The sequence below is a fragment of the Martes martes genome (genome assembly GCF_963455335.1).
Source record: "Martes martes genome assembly, chromosome: 13".
NCBI classification, from domain to species: domain Eukaryota; kingdom Metazoa; phylum Chordata; class Mammalia; order Carnivora; family Mustelidae; genus Martes; species Martes martes.
In genome coordinates this window covers 86096564-86114064 of record NC_137901.1, presented here as the reverse complement: position 1 = coordinate 86114064, position 17501 = coordinate 86096564, and the positions used below count along the sequence as shown (strand labels likewise).

General features: G+C 54.7%; 1 protein-coding gene across 5 annotated transcripts in view; it reads right to left on the bottom strand.

Moving 5' to 3' along the window:
* BCL7A (BAF chromatin remodeling complex subunit BCL7A) overlaps nt 1-13896 on the bottom strand; it is a 33902-nt gene extending 20006 nt beyond the window's left edge. For 4 of the 5 annotated variants that reach the window (XM_080821070.1, XM_080821072.1, XM_080821073.1 and 1 more), the window contains exons 1-3: nt 13651-13892; nt 6384-6465; nt 2718-2814 (exon numbers count right to left, since the gene is read on the bottom strand). In XM_080821070.1, coding sequence (XP_080677196.1) covers nt 2718-2814; nt 6384-6465; nt 13651-13742 — 271 coding nt within the window. In that variant the 5' untranslated portion in view covers nt 13743-13892. Of the gene's footprint in view, nt 1-2717; nt 2815-6383; nt 6466-13650 lie in introns of all 5 variants that reach the window. The other variant, XM_080821071.1, reaches the window with a different exon arrangement.
* Between the last annotated feature and the right edge of the window lie 3605 nt (nt 13897-17501).

Here is a 17501-nt window from a genome sequence, read left to right as displayed (position 1 = left end):
ACAGCCACAGTCACCTGCTTCATCCTCCCGACAACCTGCCGGGTGGGTGCTGTCACCTCCTTCGTTTCCAGAGGGGGACACTGAGGCTCTGAGCAGCAGAAACCCTTCCTCAAGCGGCTCTGCCCAAATCCAGATTCAATCTGCCAAGGAGGCGTCAGGCAGTCACATGGTCCTGGCCAGGGAAACTGCACCTTATTCTAAGTGTACTAGTTACATGGAAGATCCTCTTGTGAATTCTGGGACTTAAAAAAAAAAAAAAAAGTGGGGCGCCTGGGTGGCTCAGTGGGTTAAGCCTCTGCCTTCGGCTCAGGTCGTGATCTCAGGGTCCTGGGATCGAGCCCCGCGTCAGGCTCTCTGCTCGGCGGGGAGCATGCTTCCCCCCTCTCTCTGCCTGTCTCTGCCTACTTGTGATCTCTCTGTCAAATAAATAAATAAAAATTTTTTTAAAAAGTGCACTCTCCTGATTTGCCTTTTAAGAAAATCTAAACTTCCTTCCTACACCAAGTTATGTGTGCATGTGTATAAAAGGCAGGGCCCAGCACCGAGTTATGTTAATGAATGACAACAAGTACTAATGTTTAACGAGTAAGTTGCTGGAGCCTAACCTGGTCACCTGGTAACCACATGACCCTGGCATTTGAGTCAACGTCGGTAGAATCTCAAGACTCAAAAAAGGTGGCTACAGATGCCCACTGCCCCACTGGGAGCCTTCCCGATAATCCTGTCCAGGCCCACATCTTTCCTTGTCTCTCCTGGCCATTCGTGGCCTGCGGCTGGATGAGCGTCTTGGCCGCACACATGTGCTAAAATGTAAGGATACTGAGAAGAGGAGCGAGGGTCCTGGGCCGGCGGCCACACACTTGGATTCGGCCTCCAAAGGACCTCAGGGCCAGCGCTGGCATCCTCGAGCTTCTTAACCCGGGGCGGCCACCTCCCCAAGCCCTCATTTCCTCATCTGCACAATGGGGCTTGTTTTTAGGATGAAATGAGGTAAGGCATGAAATGCGCTTAGCAAGATGCTTGGTGCATTGTGACAGCTCCTTAAATGTCAGCTACTAACATGCCAAGGGCTTTGAGGGGGTTTTCTTACGCAATACTCACAGGGACCTTATGAAGTGGGCACTACCGTTCCCGCTGGGCAGAGTGAAACCAGAGCTGACGGTTACATGTTAAGGAACTAGCCCAGGATCACACAGCTGGAGTGGGGGGTGGCCTAGGGAGACAGATGTGAACCCAGGTGGGATCTCGTCCTCTGCTCTAAAAGGCCCTCCCCTGTTAGCCAGGCAGGGATCTTCTCGGTCCCTAGAGAGTGGGGATCTAAGCACTGCGGGGGCAGGGGGTGGGGGCAGATTACATCTCGGCTCCAATACCTGGTTCAACTGTGTTCCATGTTTCAAATATAACTGTATGGTCAGCGAGGGGCTTTCTTGACACGTGAGCTATCAGCAAGACCCCTCCGTGCTTTCTGAGGCCGGCCCAGCAATAGGCAAGACTGTGACAGTTTTCCAGATGGGCCCGTCTGGGCAAATGGGAAAGTTCCCTGGCACTCCCTCCCCAGAGCAAGACAGCCCTGGAACCAGAGGGGCAGAAACACGATCAAACCGAGATTCCTTTTTGATGTACTTATTTATCTAATAACACCATGCTGTACAGAAGGCCTGGGTGGTCAAAAGGAAAATTGAAACTGGGATCAAGAAATGGGAAGGGGGCCGCCTGCATGGCTCAGTTGGTTGGGTGTCTGCCTTCAGCTCGGGTCATGGTCCTGGGGTCCTGGGATCGAGCCCCATGTCGGGCTCCCAGCTCAGCCTGGAGTGATCACAGCCTCCCGTAGGAGCAGCTGCAGCTGCCTGAAGGAGAACACACTCCCTAAGTTTCTAGGTCTGATTTCTCAAAGTATGGCAGAAATGCAGATATCCTGGTTTATAAATAAGGGAAACAATGTTACAGAAATTTCATGTTTGACTCTCTCAGGTCAGAAGTCGGGGAGCAGTCTTCCTCGTGGGGCGGGGGAGAGATAACCGGGGGATGGCCAGGCACATTTCCATTTTGACCTGGGCCAGTTACATGGGTGTATGGAGTTTGTATGCCTATCATGAAGCCAATGCCCTTACGATGTGTGCCTGTCCTCTCCGTTAACAAGGTAAAACGGGAACTCAGTGCGAGCCATGTCAAAACCACAGACTGGCTAAGGCAGGCCTCCAGCCTGGATTCCATCAGCGGGACACTGGTTAGGACTTTTGAAATAAAACAGCAAAGGAAGGTAGGATGTCATTGTGGAAGTCAGGTCCCTGGGTTCCACAGTGATTAACGGGATGTGGAAATCCAGTCTGGAGTTTCCCAGCAGCCAAAGCGAAATAGGAAATGGAAAACAGCATCATTTTTATGGCAGGTCAGGCCAAGGAGAAACATCGTAGACCCACAAAATGTTCCTGAGCACACAAAGGGCTGACAGGTCACCCCCGCGAGGGTTGTATCACTGGACTCGGAGGGTTGTGTCACTGGGCTCGTTAAGGTCTGGTTTTATGTCTCTGGCTTGGTTTACGTTTCTTGGCTTGCTATGCTGGAACAGCTTCTCCTCCGCTGAGCCTTCCCCTGGGCACCGAGGCCTCCCGGTGCTGCCCAGCCCTCCTACCCTTGCCTGGAATGTGAACAAACCTGCTAGTGAGAACAAAAACCGCGTGCTGTGCCACAGCCCAGGGCCTGGCAGGAGAGCTCACCATGCATGTCCATCATTCCCGGGGAGGAGCTGTTCTCCGGCGTGGTCACCTCGGAGCCACACTTCTCATCTTTGCCCTTTTTCTTGTTCTTGTTCTTCTGGAGGAGAAAACGGAGCAGAAACCGAGTCACCACCTTGTGTGTGCATGTGCGAGCGAGCCCCCAGGGGGTGACAGGAATATTTTACTCAGCCGGTTCACCTTGGAGCCTGCAAGTCTCCTGAGGGCTCTCCTTGGCCTGCATTTGAACATGTCCCATTAGGGGCCTCACCTGCAGAAGGGAGGATTCTGGGGCTGGGCATAAACCTGCCGTGTGGGTCGGGGAGCAGCACCAGCAGGCATGCAAACAGGTACAGTGATGCCAGGTGAGGGACAGAGAAGACACAGGTCACACACTCCCACTCCCTACAGGCCCCGTGGCTGCCTTTCTCAAAGACCAGTCAGCTGACTCCCAGCACCACACTGGAAAGCCAGTCGAGGAGGGAAATCCCAAGGAGGAGGGACGGCGAAGAGGATGCTTTTGTGTATGGTTCAATTTGTTTTTTTGTTTTGTTTTTACAAATGGAACAGAATCGTGTTGGAAATGACCTATGTCCGCTGGTAAGACTCGTTAAATTACAGCACATCCTTGCCACGTAACGTAATGCAGTAATTACAGAGAATAAGACAGCAGTTCGTGTACCAATGTGGAATGATCTACAGAAACATCAGCATATTAGAACATCTCAGTTATCTCCAGGATGTACAGAAGGAAGGTGCGGAACACGGGAAGGGAAGGCCACTATTCACGGAAAAGAAAGGACACTTGAGTGTCTGTCCGCATGTGTGTTTGCGGGCGCTCTCTGGAAGGATGAACAAATGCTGGTCATCTCCAGGGAAAGGAGCTGGGAGGCGTGGGGGCGCACACAGGACGGGAAGCAGATTTACAAGATGTATATACATAGGTACATATATATTTGTATCTGAAAAAAGTAGCATTTGAAGAGTACAGACACCTCGAGTCGGAGAGCCAATGGGTAGATTCCAGGAGCAAGGCGCTGGTGGGGCAGTGACTGCTAGCAGGTGTGAGGTTTTCTTTTTGGGGTAATAAAAATGTTCTAGAATTACAGCAGTGATGGCTAGAGGACAGTGAATAGACTGACACTGACGTGTATACCTTAAAAGAGTGAATTTTGTGGCATGTGCATTGTCTTCATTGGAAAAAAAATGTTTTTAAAGTAACATTTGAATTTTGTAAATTGCTTTCCCTACTTATTTATTTATTTATTTACTTATTTATTTATTTGTTTGTTTTTAAAGATTTTTATTCATCTATTTGACAGACAGAGATCACAAGTAGGCAGAGAGGCAGGCAGAGAGAGAGGAGGAAGCAGGCTTCCCGCTGAGCAGAGAGCCCGACACGGGGCTCGATCCCAGGACCCTGGGATCACGACCCGAGCCGAAGGCAGAGGCTTTAACCCACTGAGCCACCCAGGTGCCCCTGCTTTCCCTATTTAAAAGAAAAAAACTGGGGTGCCCGGGTGGCTCAGTGGTTAAGCATCTGCCTTCAGCTCGGATCATGGGTCTCAGGGTCCTGGGATGGAGCCCCGAATCCCAGGCTCCCTGCTCAGTGGGGAGCCTGCTTCTCCCTCTCCCTCTGCCCCTCCCACCTGCTTGCGCTCTCTCGCTCTTTTTCTCTCCCTCTCCCTCTCTCAAATAAATAAATAAATAAAATCTTTGGGAAAAAAAAGGAAAGAAAAGAACTTGCAAGAGTTATGAAGGGGAAAAAAAATGGTGCAACCATGTTGTAATTGGGTGTTTAGGAAAATGAGAAGCTACCCCCCACCCCCCACAATTCGGATTCCTGGCCACAGGCACCAGATTCCAATTCGGATGTCTGGGATGGGGCCCAGGGACCTGCATTTCTCCTCGGTTCCCAGGGGATTGGATGCTCAGCCAGGGGTGGGGCCCACAGCCCTAGAGGGAAAGGAGGTGGGGGAAACACCATATTGTACATCATGGAGGCTCAGAGACAATGGCAAATTAGCATTTTTCCAAGCACCGTGGGCTCCGCAGCCCTGGGTTAAGTTCTCCACATTTGATGTGCTGCCTTCACACTGTTGCAGGAACCCCAGGAACTGGCTGATGCTGCTCCACGGTGCAGAGGAAGGAACTAGGGCCCAGCAAGTTGGGGTCACCTGTCTGACGTCACAGGTTAATGGGGGGGGGCGCCTGTCTTCTACCTCTTTGCCCGGACTGCAGCTGCCCTGACCTTCCCGGCAGCCCACATATTACACTTTCTCCTTGATCGCAATCCATTTTGGCACTTTCCTGATGTCTGTTTCATGCTATTCTATAATTATCTTTCCCAACGAGATTATAAATTCCTTGAGAGCAGGGACCATGTCTTCTCAAACGCAACCATCGGTTTATACAACACCTAATGATATGCAAGGCACAGACGGGGCCAGAGCCGGGAGTTGTCTTCGAGGAGCCAGCTGCACTCTGCTCTCCCCTCCAGGGCGGCCAGCTCCAGCCGCCGCAAAGGGCTAGGTTTCTGGGCCTGGAGGAACGCAGCCCTGGCGGCTGCAGGAGCCCAGGCCGGAACCAGAAAGGGGGACAAACAGACGTCCTCCGCCCAGCACCAACCTGCCCAGAGTTGAGCTTGGGTCAAGAATGGAGCCTTGGCCCCGCCTGGAGACCCGAGACGGGTCATGGAAGGTGGCGGTGGGGAAGCTTGGCCTTGCCCTTATGGCTCCCCGGAAACCCCCCATCATGACCACAACCCCCCAGGAGCAAATGGAACCGTCCATCCAAGCAGCTCAGCCTGAGCCATCTTCCTGGGGGAGAGGCTGGCTCGCATGAACAGGGAAGGCACTCTGAGCAGGACAGTCCCTGCCAAGGTCTGCAGGCGGGACCGCTCTGGATGCTGAGTGGAAATAAGAGGAGCTGCCCTGGGGTCTTTGGGGGTAAACTGGCCCAGGAGCCCCGAAGTTGAAACACTACCCTCGATCTGGGGCAGCAGTAGCCGCGTCCCCGCCGGAGAGCAGGCCCGGCTGCTGAAGCTCCCTCTAGTGGTCACGGCCCCCTTTCCCCCCACCCCCAGGATCCCAGCAGGGGCTGTGTTCCTGAGCACCAAACCCTCTCACTCTGGGGTCTCCAGCAGCTCCAGCCACAGGAAGGCTCTCCACCAGCAAAGAGAGTACGTGCTCTGGAGTCAAACGGACCCGACACCTGCTGTGTGATTCCGGGGAAGTGGCTTTATCTCTCTGAGCCTGTGTCCTCACTTGTACAAAGGGGACAAAGAGTCAACCCGACAGATGGTCAGGGGCTCGGGAGCAGGGGTGCAACAGGGATGGGGGAGGGTCTGCTCGTCTATGTGTCTGCTACACCCAAACCGCAGTGTCCAGGGCCCCAGGGAGGGGACGGCTCGGCACTAAGGCATGTCCCCACTGGGAAGCTCTAGGGCTCTCCGCCCAGAAGAGAGGACTTGTAGAGGACATGTCCCAGCTCCCTGAGGGCCAAACTCTGGGGCTGCACTATTAGTGGGGAGGAGGACCCGGGTCAGCTGGGTCCTTCTGCTTCCCAGGTGGCGTTGGCCCCAGAGCAGTGGGGGACAACACCTTCCACCTGTGCTACAGGGAGCGCGGATGGCTGGCCCCACCCCAGGCGTTTGGCCCACATACTCACATCATCCACCTTTGGCTCTGTCACAGGGACCCACTTGTAGATTCGCAGGGATGTGTCCCCCACAGTCACCCACTTCTTCTCCCTGTAAATGAGGAAGAGCTCGTTACCAGGGTGTTTCTGGGGTAGAACCCTGTGTACCCCTCGTGGGGCACACGAGCCATACTGCCTCGGAACAGCTCCAACACGGGGGCTGCTCAGGTTGGGGTTGAGGGAAGGAGCTCCGGATCACTCCAGATCTAGGAGCGGGGCTGCTGGGACGTCACTCACCAACCCACACCTCAGTCTCCCCATCTGGTGGACCACAGAGGGTCATCAGTCTCTGGACTGCCGTGAGGATGACAGGAGACAGCATGTGGGAAAAGCTTCCCCATTCCTTGAAGGATGTGCCTGGCGAGACTGGGGGGACAGAGGGGCTGCCATCAAAGAGGATTCCTCTGAATGAAGGGAACTGGGCCCCAGGGCCCTCCCGCTTTTGCGCCTCACACCACTGCCAACCCCACGGAGCCAGCGAACCGGGCCACCCCAGCCCCTGGGGCAGCAGAGAGGGCTTTAGGTCAGCAGGGCATTTCCTTCTCAGGGTCGGGGGTGGGAAGGGGCTTCACCAAGGGCACCCAGGGGCTCACCCTGTCCTCCCTGCAAGGCCTCTGAGGTCAGAGGAAGGAAGGCAGGAGAAAACAGCATGAGTAACCACCCAGTGTTCTCCGAGGCAAACGCCATTTGGAGCAGCCGGCAAGGGGCGGGGGCAAGGGCAAACCTGGATGTCCAGTGGCCTTGGCCCCAAGGGTGGTCTTAGGCCTCAACAGGGATGCACAGCCCACACTATGGACAGCAGCCACCCAGAAGGATGCTCTGAGACCCCACATCCAGGCTCTAAGACAAGCATGTGTTTCTCGGTCTTCCCTCCTAATACCCACATCTGCACACTGTTCCTGACCCTACCCCCACCCCAGCCTAAGCTCCTGGGGGGACGGCATCCAGGGATCCCCCCTGGATCATCACAAGCCAGGAGAAGGAAACGGGGTGACTGGTTTTCATTAAGGATAGTAATTAACACCCTGTCCTCCTCACCACTGCTCTCCAAGCCACCATCATTCCCTAGATTCCTGCCACAGCCTCCAAACATTGGTCCTGGACCCCTGCAGTCGACAAGTCAGGTCATGTCCCTTCCTGCCCCTAACACTGGGAATGAGAGCCCGAGGCTGTGCACCTGACAATATCGAGGCCCGGAGGAATCCCCTGGAAGGAAGGCTGGGCATCCAAACCAAGCAGTTTGGGCTCTAGGGTCCCAGTTCCAGGCACCAGGCTCTGCCATCTCAGAAATGGGAGACCACAAAGGATCTCTCGCGGCTGCTTGATTCAAGGGACCCACAGCGGGATGTCGGGGCCAGATGCACACCTAGGACAGGTGATAGAGCTGCCAGAAGCCCCCAACGAGTTTAGTGACAAGGATTCCTCCAGAACTGAGATTTACATGTCACAAGAACACCTCTGTGAGCTGCCAGGCACCTGACCACCTTCCCTCCAGGGGTGGGTGGCTTTCACGGGCTGGTGGGACATGTTACAGCCACCTGGCACCCCTTTACAACAGGGGGTTCGGGGCACCCAAACAAACTCGAAACCAGCTAACCCAACCTACAGAAACCTCCATGCCCCAAACTGTGCCTGTTCAGGTCCTACACATTCCCGACTAGAGGAAGCCACAGTCTGGCTTTTACGTATTTTAGGACGATTTCTAGTGTCTTCTATGTGCTAAGCTCCCATACACACTTGCTCTAGTCATTCTATAACCTTGTGTGGCAGGAACGGTCACCCTCCCCATTTGACAGATAAGGAAACCGAGGCAAAGAAGGTGAAGCCATCCTCCCCAGGGCCCGTATTCAAAGTCTCCACACCACACTGCTTAAGGAGCAGCTTCTCCCACTCCCACCCCTGCCCCCTTTTAGCCCAGAAAGAATTAAGTGAAGGCATGTATCTAAGTCACCACCCACCCATCGCCCACGTCTTGGAGGCAGGATGGACAACCCGTACCCATGTCCTTCCCCACCTCCATTCTGAATAATCAGAAGGCACCTGGAAGGGACAGGGGTGTTCCAAGGAACAACCTTGGTGACAAAGCAACAACCGTAATAGCCATTGTGTGCTGAAGGCCAACATCTGCTAAGTGCCTCCTTTACAATACAGCCCTCTTGCTCAAAGACTGCCCAACAAGCCTACTGTCACACCACTTTATGGGTGGGAAACAAGAGGTCCAGAGAGGTTATGCGACTAGTTCATGGTCACACAGCTAGTCCAAGGCAGAATGAGGACTGGACATGGGCTCTGACCTAGAGCCCACTCTCTGCTACTCTGTCCCCTGTGAAAAACTAAGAAATTATTCCACAGACCACATCAGTTACAGAAGCCGGACAAAGAAACACAAATTGCTAGCATCCTACGTAAGTGGCCAAAGGCACTCACTACTCACAATCCCTCAACCGGCTTCCACAGGCTAGGGCCCCAGCAGGTCAGCAGATCGGAGGTTTCCGTTGTGTTAAAAACAAAAACAAAAACAAAAGTAATTGACTTGCAAAACACAGGACAAGTCTCAAGGCAGAAAGTGTGCCGGATCTGGGCTCTGCCGCCAGCAGGTGCGCCAAGATGAAGCCTCAAGCTGCACGTGCTTCCCAGAGTGGCTGACGGCCTGCAACCCAGGGGCGGACTGCAGCCGGGTTCTCGCACCTCCCTTTGTCCCAGTTGGTGACCCCTTGGCCTGAGTCTCCCCCGGTTCACCCCAAGGATTAGAAACCTTTCTTCATTTGCATTTCTACCGGACACTGAGGGGCTCTAGGACATAGGGAAAGGCACTTGAGAGCCCCACCTCTGCCCAGCAGCCACGCAGGGAGACAAGGCCCTGGGACACAGGCAATAAGTCAGAGCAAGCACCAGGGAGGACAAGAAGGGATTCATAGACATGACCGGTGGGCTCTGGGTGTCTCCTCAAGCTGGCAGCTCCCTGGCAAACAACACACACAAGGACTCAGGGAAATGGCAGAGTTCCTACCAGTTCCCCAAACCCATCATCCCAGAACACACCGCCCCGGCCCTTAATGCCGGGATTCAGCCGTACTTACTACTTTACAGCTGGGATGGCAAACAAGGGGCCCACAGGTATGTTTTGTCTGGTCTGCATATTAGTTTTTTTTAACATCTGAATCAATTGCCAAACTTTAAGAAGAAAAAACGAAGACTCCACATAAAAACCCAGATTCTTAACGACTCTCACAAAGGCCATGCCGTGGCCATGAGGGGCCCACATGTATGAGGAGTCAGGGCTCTCTCAGAGCCCCCAGCACTCACCCCCTCACTGGAGGCACTGGGCCCAGATTCACCACAGCCAGCAGGCCACAGCCCCCACTGTGCCCCCAAAGTGGCCTGAGGGCACACTGTTAGGGCCCCTCCCTCCCCCCCCCCCCCAGTAACCAGCCAGGCTCAGGCTCAGGCACCGCTCTCTTCCCCTCCAGACCTGGGCTCCCGGACAAAGGGCAAATGGGGGTCCTAGCTGTAGCAATAAAGCCCCAACACCCCCTCCGCCCCCAGCATAGGCTCCCATATAAACTGTAAACACCCGTCACAGATTTTCCAGGCCACGGTCAATTTCTAATGTTTTCCTGGTTCCAGGTTCAAGGGCTAGCCAAGGAGACCATCTTAGGGCCACCGTCCAAGGGGGCCCCACTGACTCCCTCAGAGACACTATGTAACCCTCATTCTGTATTCACTTCCCAGGGCTAGTCCGTGACACCTGAGGAGGCCTTGTCTATGGCTGGGGTCGTCTTAATTAGGCCCAGGCTCACTTGACCTGCCCTACATCTGGCGAGAGCATACCCCCCAACGTAAAGGGGTGAGGCCCTAAACACGGTCAAACTTCCTCCTCCCTCAGGAACGGGTGGGAATTCTCCAGGGAGCAGGCCTCTCTCCTTCAGTAAGTCACCGAAGGACCCTTCAGGCCAGGGTCCCAGGGGTCCCAGGCCTAAGCCTACTTTGTGGCTCAAGCCTTTGTCTCCCACCCAATGACCCTCCTCCCCTGCTCTTCTCTACCCTCACTGGGCCCCTAACCCTGGCCCAGTTTCCCAAAAACGGGCCCACCATTTTGTTCTTCTTCCAGCCATCTTGTGGCTGCCTCACAGCCTACCAGCCTGCCTTGCTGGGACAGCAGACAAGGGAGGAAAAACGGCTGGCGGCTAGGGATGGGGTGGTCACAGCTGACTGACGGCTTTTTCTGGGGACGAGGGAAGGGAAGGGTTGCCAGAGGGGAGATTTTTAGGGGTCTCCAGAGCTAAGAAGAAATACTACCCTAGACCCACAGGATAAATGGTATGCCAGACACCTCTGTCCTCTGGATAAAATACAAGATGCTGAATTAAATTTGAATTTCAGATCTGTCACAGTTTAGTGTAAGTATGTCCCAAATACTGCATGGGACATACTTATACTAAAATTTATACATGTGTATCACTTGTTTTTAAAAAAGTTATTCCACTGTTTATCTGAAATTCAAATTTAACTGGGTGTCCTGTAATTTTATTAGCTAAATCTGGCAACCTGATGTCCCAGCCACTAGTGAAATGCATGGTTGGTGGCCACATAGTTAATAAACAACCCAAAGCCTCAAGGACTGACTGGAAGGCCTATTCTAAAAGTACAGTGAAAGTGAGATCTGACTTCTGGGAGCTGGGGAAACCCTGAAAATAAGGCAAAGTCTTTTTTGCTTAAAAGGGGCAGGAAAATGGGGTGCCTGGGTGGCTGAGAGGGTTAAGCCTCTGCCTTCGGCTCGGGTCATGATCTGGGGGTCCTGGGATCGAGCCCTGTGTCAGGCTCTCTGTTCAGCGGGGAGCCTGCTTCCCCGTCTCGCTGCCTGCCTCTCTGCCTACTTGTAATCTCTGTCAAATATATAAATAAAATCTTTTTTAAAAAGGGGGAGCAGAGAAAAAAACCCAGCAAAACACACACTTTATGGCACCCACCTTACAGTAAGGACACCCTTAGTGACTGCTCCTATTTGCAGGAACAGGTGCTTCTGGGGACATGATCTTGTTCTAGGAGGGAGAAAGCAGCCCCAGAGCCATGACTGCCATGGTGAACGAAGTTCAGCAGTTTGCCCAAGGTCACAGCGAGGAAGTGAACTGGAAGGCCAGCCCTGAGATCCTGAAGCCCGAGGTCTTTATCATGACCTGTTTCCTAAAACACAGGGAGGGAGGAAAACCCTTCCCCCAAACCTGGGCCAGGCCGGAGGGGGCCTCCAGGCTGCCTGTTCTGCCACCGCCGGGGTAGAGAACCCATAGCTCCATCTGGCCTCCCTGCAAAGCAGCTGGCAGACTGGCCTCAGAGAGGCAGCTGTCAGGGTGCCACAGCCTCCGTCCTGCTGGGAACCTGAAGCAGCAGGCCCCACCGCGCCTCTCAGAGCAGAGAAAGGCAGCTTGCCCCTGGCCGGTTTCTCACCTCCAGGCCTTGACAGAAGGGTCTCGGGGCCCAGACATGGGTTCTTTCTTCGCCCCCACACTAAGGCAGGGGACAACCCCAGCCTTCCCTCTGGGAATCCCACCCGAGAGAGAGGATTGCGGGCTTGTTTTCCTGTGTGTGTTTTGGCCCAGCAGCTGTTTCTGCCATTTTTAAATGGCTCCAGTTGGACAGCCCCCCAGAGCTCCCACAGCCCCGAAAACTCGGATCGCAACTTTGGAAGGCCTCTCCTTCTCACGGTTCTGAAAATTCTTTGTCCCACTGGAGCCAAACCCAGCCCTTGGCCGGGCATCCGGCCATCCGCAGACAGCCCTTTCCATAGGAGGCCGGGGAGCACGTGGACTTTATTGATTTTCCTCTTGCCTTTTTTTGTTGGGTTTGACTCAGAAAGGACAGCTAACTTGTGACACGGCTAGGCTGCAGGCTTACCCCCAGCGGTTTTTAGAGACCAAGGCGTTACTCAAGAAATAGCTCCCCTAAACACAAACATACCCCACCAGGGGCCTGCCCCGTTTTTTTTTAGTCTTTAAATAAAAGGGTCAGGACGAGCCCGCTGGGGCTGACACTCCAGATCGTCGCGGCCGCTCCTCTCCCTCCCTGACCCTGGTGAAGCCGTGGGAAAAAAAATAATAATAATAATAATAAAGTTGAAATCAAGGTGCCGGGAGTTTTCAACAAGTCTGCCCCAACCTGGCGATGTGCTCGCGCCTGGGGCCTGGCCCGCGGGCCGATTCGGAGCCAGACCCCGAGGAGGCGGCGAACGCGTTCAGTCCTATTAATTACAACAAGGCCACGCCGGACAGACTCCAGCGTGAGCTCGAAGAACACGCACGGCCGGCCCCGAATCTCCTCTCCCCCGCGCAGAGAACAAAAACAACGGCTCTCTCGGCAAAACAAACACGAGCTGCTGCTTTGGAAAAGGCAGACTCGGCCGCGGACCGGTTTCTGGCCAAAAAGATTCGCCCGCCGACCCCCGCGCGCGGGCGCCGGCGGGGCAGGACGGGCTGGGCGGGGGAGCCGGGCGCCCTGGGCCCGCGGCCGCCCCGGCGCTTCCTCCTCGCGCTCGCCCCCATCTTTCTTCCTCGCCGAGAGCCCTCGCTCCAGGCAGCCCAAAGCGCTAAATTTAAACGGCTCGCGCTCTGCAAACTCCGCAGACTCGAGGGCGCCGGGCCTGGGAGGCGGGGAGCGAGCCAGCCAGCCAGCCAGCCAGCCAGCCAGCCGGGGAGGGAGGCGGGAGGGAGGCCCGGCGCGGGCAGGGGCGCGGGGGCCGGCGCAGCGCCGCCCGGGGCGCGCGGGGAGGAGACGGAGACGGCGGCGGCCCGCTCGGTGCCTGCACAATGGAGCTCGCGCTCTCCCCTCCGCCGCCGGCATCGCGGCCCCGGCGCGCGGGAAGCCGCTTTCATGTGACTTGCACAAAACGAAATGGCTTCTGGGGCCGGCCCCGAGCCCCCCTCCCGGGAGCCGAGCGCCGCGGCGGGGCCGGCCCGCCGCTCCGCCGCCCGGCCCCGGGGCGCCCCGCCGCCTCCAGGCTGCCGCCGCCGCCGCCGCCGCCACCGCGCCAGGTGGGCGACAGGCGCGAGCGCACCTGGGCAGCGGCCGCGGCCCCCGCCTCGCGCAGGTGACCCGGCTCGCGCGCCGCCCGCCGCTCCAACTCCCGGGCCCGCGGCCGGCCCGCGGCGCGGCGCCCGCCGGCTTTTTGTATGTGCTCCGGGGGTCTGGGGCGGCCGCGGCGCCGGGCGGGCGGGCGAGCGAGCGAGCAGGCGCCTCCGCTTACCATTTGCGCACTTTCTCGATAGCCGCCATGACCCTCTTGATATCATCTTTGGCGCGGCTCCTGGTCTCGGCTCGAACCGACCTGCCCGACATGGTTCTGGCGGGGAGAGAGAGGCTGGGGGAGCGCGCCCGCCGGGTCCTGCTCGCGCTCCGCGGCGGCCACACTCGCGCCCGCCCGCCCGCTCACTCACTCACACACTCACACACACACTCTCTCACACACTCACACACACTCACACACATACACACAAAGCCGGAGCCGCCGCGCGCCCGGGGCCCAGTGCGCAAGCGCCGGGCGCCAGCTGCACCGAGCAGGGGGAGCAGCGCCGCCGCGGCCGCCAGCAGTGCGGCCTCCGGGCGCCGCCGGCCAGCGCCGCGGGCCTCCCCCGCCCGCCCAGCGAGGCGCCCGCGACCCCCCGCTCCCCGGGGGGTGGGGTGGGGGCGGCCGGCGACCACCGGCTCCCGGCGCGCGGGTGGGGGTGGGGGGCGGCGGGGCGCGGGGACACTCACTCGGAGGCCGCAGGTGGCGCGGGGTCCCCCGGGGAGGGGGCGCCGGCGGGGCGGCCGGCCGGCCGGCCGTGGAGGGGGCGCATTCCTCGGGAGCCAGCTCGGCGGCTGGTCCGCTGCCCCGGGTGTGTGGCAGCGGGTGCAATAATGCAAGTTTCCTGTGGGGCTCCCGACTTCTCGGAGTTGAAGGCGGCGATTCGGGATGCGAGGTGCTCTTGGAAAGAGTTAGGAAGCACGGATCTCTGCTGGCCCTCTGCCCTGTGCAAACACGCGAGCTAGGACGTCGCTTGCCTTTCCCTCGTCCTTTTGGAAAACTAGAATCGGAGGAAAGGGGCCAGGGGCGAGGCGACCACGAGACATTCGGCCTTGCCTATTAAATAGCTTTCTGCGAAGGAACAGCTCAAGGACTATCAGCATTTCAACTGGGGCTCTTCCTTTCCCTCCGGGGTTGCTGTCAGAAAAGCCCGATTTAAACTGAAGCTACTCCTGCCCGGAAGTCCCAGGCTCAGACCAGGTGCTGCTACCCCACAGATGGCCTTAGTAGGTGAAACGGGCTGGGTGGCCTACAAGGAGAACTCATTTTGAGGTGGTTTCTTCCCCATCGTGCCTCAGGACAGCTCTGTGGAAGAGTCTGCAATTATCAGGATAACCCAGGTGGCCACCACACGGACTTGACCAGAGCTTCTTCCTGCCCAGATGGTGGCTAGGGGCAAGTGAGAGTGACCCTGTTAGCAAACCCAGTGTCTTGGAGATAAACTAGTCCAACACCAGTCTTTTTCTGGGGGGGAATTTAATTGCAGGGAAACTCAAGGTCACAGCCTTAAGCTAGACCCCCAGACTCCTACTCATTCTGGAACCAAGCAGTTTCCCCTGAAATTTTGGTTTTGGGGAGAAAAGCTACTGGAGAAATGGGATGCCTGATACAAAAAATAAGATAGTCCCTCAGCGAGTCATTCTGAACATCATATAGGAAAATATGTCACAGCAGGTTATAAAACAGAGGTCTCTACTGTTGGTCCTCTAATGGCTTAGGACCACAAAGAACTTCTGAATATATGGGGCGCCTGGGTGGCTCAGTCAGTTGAGCATCTGCCTTCGGCTGGGTCGTGATACCAGGGTCCTGCGATCCAGTCCAGCATTGGGCCCCCTGCTCCACGGGGAGCCTGCTTCTCCATCTGCCTTTTCCTCTCTCTCTGTCTCTCATGAATGAGTAAATAAAATTTTTAAAAAATCTGAATATATATATACATATATATGTATATATATGTATATATCTGAAAAAAATAGGAAAATACTTGGGACACCAGATTGGTTCCCTTTGAGGAGCATGCTACTCTTGATCTCCAGGTAGTGAGTTCGAGTCTCTATACTGGGTATATTGCTTAAATAATACAACCGTAAAAAAAAAAAATAGGAAGATATAAAGAATTCAAATATCAACTGACGAATGGATAAATGTGTATATCCACACAATAGAATGTTATTCAGGTATTAAGAAGGAATGAAGTACTGATACATGCCACAACATGGGTGAACTTTGACAACACGCTAAGTAAAACACAAAACAAGCCAGTCACAAAAGGACAAATACTGTATGATGCCACCTACGCGAGCTATCTAGACTGGGCACATTCATAGAGACAAAGCAGATTGGTGGTTGCCAGGGCCTGGGGGTGGGGGCAGGGAATAGGGAGTGACTTCCAAGGGGTATGGGGTTTCTTTTTGGGGTAGTGAGAAAGTTCTGGAACTATATAATGCTGATTGCCATATACCATTGGGAATGTACATAATGCCACTGAATTGTACACTTTAAAATGGTTACAGTGGTCAGTTTTATGTGTATTTTACCATAAGAAGAAGAAATCCCACTGTCCAGCTTCTCCAGAAAGAGCAGAAGATGTGTAGGCTGGTCCCCCAGTGCCACATGGTAACAATCAGCTGAAGGTGAGGAGCCCAGTGCCCATCACACAAAGCTTTCCAGGTCACCAGTGTATCACCAGGTCACTTAACTCATCTGCACTACCAGATGGCCCCTGATGGTATTTGTGTTCATGATCTCTGATTAAACTATAAAGCTTTCTACAAATGTTCTTTCTAAATCTAGTCACTTTTTATAGTTCCCTGTCCCCTGCAGATATTTTTAACCTTTCTCTCAACAGCACGGCTGTCTTACAGTCTGTGTCTGATAATTCTAATATTTGAAGTATTGGAGGGTCAGTTTCTCCTAGTTTTTGCTCATGGTGTCCTATTTCCTTGTGATCTGCCTGGTTCTCTTTGGCCAGGCTGGACACTGTATTTTTAAATTGATTTATAGAGATAATTTGAGGCCTAGGATGAAGTTACCTTCCTCCAGAGATGACTTACATTGGCTTCTGCCAGGCTTCTGAGGACTCTGCTCTTCCAGGACTATCTATATCCAAGTTCGGGGCTTATGGGTCCCTGGACCACCCAAGTGATGCAAATACAGGCTGCCTTACTGAGCTAGTCTGGTTTCCTTATTGTAGCCTCCAGAGGCGCGGGATGGGGTAATCAGTGATGTGAGCAGCTGGCTCACAGGCCTGTACTTCCCAACAGTGACCCCATGTTGATGGTTTGAAATCAACTGTAGTAGGAGTGTTTACACTATGGAAATTGGCAAAGGCTATACATCGGGATCCTCTTCCCAACCCCACCCAGAGCTGACTGGCAAAACTCTACCAGCACACCAGTAGGGTCTCCCAAATTACTGTGGGGCAAGTCTCATCTCCCACCTGGACTTTTATTTCTGGCCTCTTGCCTCAAAAACCATTCACGCTAGAGTTCAAATATTCTAGACTTGACAGATATCTGCCAGGTTAAGAGGGCTTCTTTGCTGGATTATCTTTCAGGGTTCATCTTTTTCCTTTGATTTCAGCTGTTCATTCTTATTTTGTCAGCACGTGGTGGCTTTTAGAATGTTTTCAGATACTTTTTCTACCATTTTAAGTTGCTTTTAGCTTGAGAGTTCGTCTGGATCCCTGGTTAGTTGGGCTCTCTCTGAATGTTAGTTATTGTTCCAGATGTTAAAAGAGAGATCATAGGGTTACAGAAGTGAGTTATTTAGTTATGGCTCGTGTCTTAACCTCTCCGTGCCTCATCTGTAAAATGGGAAAATGGAAAGAACACCTGCCTTACGGAGCTATCATGAGATTGAAACACAGTATTTGTCAAGGACTGAGAACAGTGCTTGGCACATCGTAAGTGCTAGAGACCAGGAAGTATTTGTTGAATAAAGGACCTGGGGATCCTTCATCATTATGAACCACACCTGGTCAACTACCTCTCTTTCCTGGGTTGCTAAATTCAACCCTTAATCCCCTGTGAATG